This window comes from Chlamydomonas reinhardtii, chromosome 12 (genome assembly GCF_000002595.2).
Source record: "Chlamydomonas reinhardtii strain CC-503 cw92 mt+ chromosome 12, whole genome shotgun sequence".
NCBI lineage: Eukaryota > Viridiplantae > Chlorophyta > Chlorophyceae > Chlamydomonadales > Chlamydomonadaceae > Chlamydomonas > Chlamydomonas reinhardtii.
Genome location: NC_057015.1, coordinates 7,026,408 through 7,032,807, shown reverse-complemented (window position 1 = coordinate 7,032,807; position 6,400 = coordinate 7,026,408). Strand labels below are relative to the sequence as shown.

The window sequence follows — 6,400 nt, the reverse complement described above, 5'->3', positions numbered from 1 at the left end:
CATAGGCGTATGGGAAAGGTGGGGAGGTTGATGTGGACTGAGGAGTGGTCGAATAGTCCGCCGCTGGGTTGGACTTTGAGTGTTGGCGTATTTCCGCCTGGCTCCGTTGCGGCAGCTGCGAGGGCGTTCGACGTGTGCTGGCAGATGAGGATATCATCGATGCGGCTGGTGGCTTTAGGGTGACCGTCACGTGTTTGGTAGTACGTCATACTGGTGGTGCCGTTCGGTTCAGTGATGCGTTGCAGCCTGTGGGATGAGACAAACCGTGCATGGTGTCTGTCAGCGTCATCGAGGGGCCCTGTCCGGTCTGCTGCGGTCAGTACGGCGTTGAAGTCACCACCTATTAGGACGTGCTCGCCTGCGGCGGCCGCCGATTTTAACGTGGAGGTACAGTAGGAGTATATGCGGCGGCGTGTGGGCATATCTTCGGGGCAGTACACGCCTAGTATATGCAGGGGGATGCTGTGTGGTGTGCGGATAGTGCAGTGGGCCAGGTGGCCCAGGAGGTTGGGTGGGGTTGGGGGTATGTGGAGGTGTCCGCCTGAGTGGTACCGTGCAGAGACCGCCATCAGTACGCCGGCTGATCGCCGTTTGTAGTGCTCGGTCCCCGGTTTGGTCGAGGTGATGGTGCGGTAGGCCAGGTTTTCGAGTCGGAGGCAGTCTTTGAGCCAGCGCGTGCGCGGGCCTAGCTTTGTTTCGGTCAGGATCACAATATCTGCGTCCCATTCCCGTAGATGGCACATGGTGGACAGGAGGTTGGTGCTCAGCCCGCGCACATTGTGTGTGACAACATGGAGCCAGCTGGCGGGGGGTTCAGCTGCCTGTTCCGTTGCGGGCTGGGTCGCGGTGGGGTTGGTTGGCGGTGGGTCCGGGGGAGCAGTTGCAGTGTGGGTTGTGGGGCTACCTGGTAATTCCTGGCGCGGGCGTTGTGTGGGGCGGGCCGCACTGGTGGGGGTGTCGGGTCGGTGTCGTGGGCCGGGTGATAGGCGGGTTAGCACTTGGAGCGCTGCGGTACCAACTGTGGTGGCATTGTTTGTGAGGACTTGGGCCCATGTTGGGCGGGGTTGTGGCGTGGGGACTGGGTCATTGGCGGGCGGTGGGACTTGGGGTTGTTGGTTTTCTGTTGTGGTATCCTGTTGGGTACGGTGTCTGGTGGGGCTGTGGGGGCTGATTTCGTCATTGTGGCGCAGGCGCCTTGTGGGGCGGGCTGCACTTGGGGGAGTGGGGGGGCGGCCGTGTTCATGTGTGGGTTCGTGCGTGTGTGGGGGCGGCTCCTGGGGGTCCTCTGGCGGTGTGGGTTGGGTACCTTGGGGCTCGGAATGTGTTTGGGATCGTGTCACTAAGTTGGCGAGGGTGGTTTGGGTTTGGGGGCGGGTCTGCGCTCTGTTACTGGTCGTGGTGTTTTCCGGGTTGGGGTTCAATGGTGTGCGGTTTATAGTGCGGGTCATTGTGGCGTTGAGGGTTAGTTGGACCGTCCCTTTCCTGGGTCTGGGTTGGGTGGTGGCCGTCGGGGGTGGTGGGGGTTCGGGGAGGCCCGGAACGTTGGGGTATGTTAGGGGGTCAAGGGGCGTGTCTGGGTGAAGGGGGTGGAGGCAGAAGAGGTCCCCCTTGATGGCAGCCCAGAGTTCCGGCGTCATAGGCTTGCGCCCAATGTGTGCTAGTGAGTCGACGAGGTACCAGGTGTCATTCTCTTTGCGGATGGCGTACGCATGGCGCCCGTCGTGCACCATAAGACCAAGGCCCTTGGAGCAGTCGGGGAGGAGGCTTATGATATGGTCTTGCGTGTGTCCCGGGGTTAGTGTTTTGGCGACTGTGCGCAGGAGTAGTCGAGCCCCCGTGTGGTCCACGGCTGGGGGCCGGTGTCGCAGGTAGTGGTTGATAGCGGCTTCATGGAAGAGTCCATGGTATCGGAAGTGGTGGCCCCATAGGGTGTATAGAGCAGGCGTGTCGGCCATTGCAGTATGTGAGACCTGGCAGAAGGCAAGCACATCTGTGGCCAGTAACCACGGTTTGCCCAGCATATTGTTTATGGCGTGTACAGTGCAGAAGTTGAGTTGTTGTTGCTCCCGGAAGAAGGTGTGTTGTATTTGTCTGGGCCATTGGATTCGTTCAGGTTTGCGCCCGGACTCAGTAGCAGCAGCCACTCGGTTGGTTGCCGGTGTGTGTTCAATTGGGTTGCCTCCTCTGAGTTGTATGGGAGGGGGTATCGGGCTGCCGAGTGTGTGTGACCAGGGGGTTGTAACATCCATCAAGTAGCGATAGGTGGCAAGGTTGGTTGTGAGAGCGAGGCACGCGGGCTGGGGGTGTATGTGGGTTTGTGATAAGAGGTAGGTGAGCCCCACGATTCCGGTGTTGAGGGTTGGTGAACCCGGGATGCGGGTGAGGAGGTGCATTGCGAGGGGGGCAGCTGCAGGTGTTAGTTCGGGTGCTTCAGCCGTGGCTTGAATGTTCGTAAGCAGGAGGAGAATGGTAAGCAATGTACGCATGGTGTAGGCCGGTTTAACAGCTACGGCGCGGCACGTGGCGTATACAGGTAGGCCCAGCAGGATAAGCGGGGCGCCGTGGGTTTTCCTGAGGGTGGCGTAGATAGAGGCGGTTGTGGCGAGGAGCGTGAGGGTGGTGCTAATGTGCTGGTGTGTGCTGATGAGGAGGAGGAGTGGTTGGAATAGCAGTAGGGTGGTGAGAAGGGTGAAGGTTAGGGTAGTTAGGTTGCCAGCTGATGGGTGGGAGAGCATGGTACGGGCAGACCAAGTCAGCCGTGCTACACTGGCTGCGACCAGGGTTAAGGCGGGTGGCCACAGAGTTATGTTTGCTGCAGTGCGCCAGCTGTGGGCGATCAGAGTGCCGGTGCATGTGGTCATGTAGGCGGCAGTGTGAGTGAGGAGGGTACGCAAGGAGGCTATGATGTGGCGAAGGAGGGCACAGGATCCGTGGAAGGTGCCTACAGCTGTCCAGCATAGCGCACTGGTAGGTGATATGTGCTGAGATGTAGGACACGGTGGCAATGAGGGGGTCAGTGTCGTTGTGCATCTGGAGCTGGACTATGGGGTACGGTCCCATAGTTTGACACCACAGCTGGAGGGCGGGGCTGGCGGTGTGGGTATGGCACAGGAGTGCAGCGGGGGCGCGCGGGCCCCGGGCCGAGCCGGGGCCGGGGTCGTGGGGCGTGTCATCCGGTGGTCTTTCAGCTTTGCTGTAGTGCTGTGAGGCTGGCGATTTGAGAGTTTTGAGACTGCAAAAGTTTGCAGCCATAGGCGAAGTGGTCACTGGTCCGCGGCGGTCTCGCGACAAGTCTGAGTTTTGTCCGTCGGACGCTGGTGGCTGGAGACTGGTAGATACGTAGTGCTGTAGTGTCGGCGATTTGAGAGTTCTGGAAGTGCAGGATTTTGCAGCCCTAGGCGAGGTGGTCGCTGGTCTGCGACGGTCCCGCGACAAGTCTAAGTTATGCACGTCAGGCGCTGGGGTTCGGAGGCTGACAGGTAAAGTAGTATTGGTCTCGTTGCAAAGCCGCTGTTTACGAGTTCCAGGGAGGGGTTGCTGCGATTGTTGCGTCGGCGTAGGCGCTGCGTTTCTCACGTTCATCTGCTGAGATCCATAGCTTCCACTGGAGAGCTTCGAGCCTGCAGAGCATATTGCGGGATTCGTCGCGACGAGGGTCGCGGGGATGCAAAATGGCGCGTATTTTTGGGGTGGCATCCGGTGCATAGCCGTGGTCGCCACTTCCTCTGGACCCCCTGATGTCAGAGACGGCGTCCAAGATCGGGCCAAAAGGCCTGCGAGAGCTTGTAGCACTTCAGGGGTATGGAAGGGTCGGACCTCCTCCGGCCAGTGGCTCGTCCGGACGAGTACTCCCAAGATTAGCATCACATAGGTGATAAGAACCAGCATTGTGGCCATTTTGGGGAAGATCCCCGCGTTCGGCACGTCCCGCTCAAATGTTGAGCTCGTCGGCGCTCTCGTAGTGTGGAGAGGCAATAGGGAGTTTTAGAACGTTAAGTATTACACAGCACACACCACGGACACGGCCCCGGCTCAGGGCTCTCTTTCCTGCGCCCTGCCCGCGCGTGCCCTACAGCGCCTGTCGTGCACTCCAGTGAGTCCCAACTTTTAACCATGTGAAACCGTGTGCGCCCAGAGGAAGCTTATGAAACGGGCAGCCCCAGGCGTCTTTTCGAGTTTACAATCCTGCTCGCACGTTGCACCAACCGCCAGCCTCCGCCGTGCTCCACCGTGCCCTGCCGCAGCTTCCCACACGCGTGTGCTTAATTGCTCATTCCGACTCCCGCGCTTGCTAACTAGCGCCAACTGCCCGTCACTCAGGGCTTCTACTTATATATCCATGGATAAAAATGGACAGTTTTGGCCGTTTTCTAGAGTTTTTTTCTGGGGCACACACTCTGGGTTGGAGTTATTTTGGATGCGGGGGAGGCGGAAATGGTACAAGCCTAAAAGAACTAAAACCCAGAGTTATTTTGCCCTCCTGTTGGGCCGTTAAACTCTGGGCTAGAGTTTCCCCCTGAAACAAGATATACAAGCCCTGCCGTCACTACAATCCATACAACTACCTGCTCACACTCCCGCAGCTGCCGACTCCCGTTCAACTGTTGTACGGCTGAGGGGGGTGGGGGGCAAGAAATTGGGGCACAGTGCTGCACTTGGATGTTTCTGGAAGGCGTGGCTGACTGACTGTTGGTAGGGGCTGCCTATTGCGCAGCGCTCGCTCTGCCTCCTGTGGAGGGGTTGGGTGTGCAGAGGGTGGGGGGCCTTGAATTATCACGAAACCCAGTGAAAGGCGGGTAAGGGGTGTATGGAGCGTGCATCAACCTGCTGGCTTGCTTATTCAGCTTGCCGCTACCCATTCACTAAGCCCAACCTTCCCCTTTTGCTGCAATAGGCGCTGTACATGGTGCTGGCTGGGCTGAAGGCAGAGATCAGCTCCGATATGACAGATCTCAAAACGGAGCTCCGCTCCGGCATGACAGATTTCAAAAAGGAGCTCCGCGCGGATCTGAGGCAGGCGGAGGACCGTTGGTACACGGTTTCCCCCGACACTGCCACTCTCAAGGCGGTCAGCGATGCCCGCACGCCGCCACCGCCGCCGTCGCCGAAGCAGGAGAAGCAACCAGACCAGCAACAGCAGTAGCTGCGGTCGATGTTGACCGCACTGCACGGCAAGCCGCTGTCGACGCGACTGGTTGCCTCATGGCCTGGCAGTGGAGGCAGCGGTGGTAGAGGCGACAGCGCAGCTGCAGCCTCTGTTGTGTCTGTGCCGGTCAGCCGATTGCTGGCGCCTAGGCTAGTGGCGGCCGGGCTGGTGGTGGCAAGGCGGGCGATGTAGGGGAACTGCCGCCTTCAAGGCGCTCTGATCCGCGCTAGCGCTCGTGATGGAACATGGCAAGGGGCAGGAAAGCGTAGTCCCGATGTGTGTGGCTCCCACCCGTGCCCACATAAATGCGTAGCAAGAAGGGACAAGGCATTGGTGCGTCGTTCGCGCGCTGTTACTGTACCGACGGTAGCTGGCAGGTTGTGTCGATGTTTTGCTGACGCGCATTCCTCACGCTCCGGGCGCCCGGCCAAGGCGATAGCACCACACAGACTCAATGCGACGCCACACCGCGCGGATAGCATAGCCGATGCGCACCTGCAGGCAGTCGACCGGCGTCCACGGATGAGCTGTGTAGACGAGCACTAGCGTAATGCAACGGCGTGCAGCAGAACAATGGCCGGGCGACAGTGTGACAAACAGGGGCAAGAACAAGGCGAAGCAAAGCAGAAGAGGGGCCCGAATGTGTACGACAATTGTGGCGGGCAGGCCGAATGCGGTGCAACACGCCAACAACACAACCGGAGGTGAGGAAGCGTTGCTGATGGTGCGGATAGGTGCTGCGACGTTCGGTAGGGGAGCTGTGGCCGCGCACTAGTTGGGAGGAAGTTTCCGAGGCGTTGGTTCCGAGGCATTGTTTGTGGCTGATGTTTGTGGCTGATAAAGAAAGAAGCAGAGTTTCGGCTGTGAGCGGCTGGCGAGGAGAGGCGGGGGCTGTTGCGTTTTGGAAGGCGGGCGGAAGGCCGCACACGCCGGGAGTCGGGCAGGCTGTAGATTTTGCTGAAGCTGCGTTTGAGAAGGGAGCCGAAGGGACAGCTGGGGTGGGACAGTTGGTGTGGGACAGCTGGAAGGGACAACTGGAAGGGACGACTGGAAGGGACAGCTGGGAGGGACAGCTGGGAGGGGACAGCGGATGTAGGACTGCTGGGGTGGGACAGCTGGGGAGAGGCACGGGACAGCTGGGGAGAGGCACGGGACAGCTGGCATGGGACGCTGGGTGGCTGCAGAGGCTGGCAGCGCTGGGGCTGGTACGTAGGTGGGTACTTGGGTACGTGGCTGGATGGGGCCCGGGCATCA

At 59.9% G+C, this 6,400-nt stretch overlaps 1 protein-coding gene across 1 annotated transcript; it reads left to right on the top strand.

The window, feature by feature from the left end:
• The first annotated feature begins 4,872 nt into the window (after positions 1-4,872).
• Positions 4,873-6,400, top strand: CHLRE_12g559703v5 (uncharacterized protein). The gene has a single exon (XM_001702780.2). It carries the CDS (start codon positions 4,943-4,945, stop codon positions 5,141-5,143), a length of 201 nt encoding a protein of 66 aa, XP_001702832.2. The 5' UTR covers positions 4,873-4,942; the 3' UTR covers positions 5,144-6,400.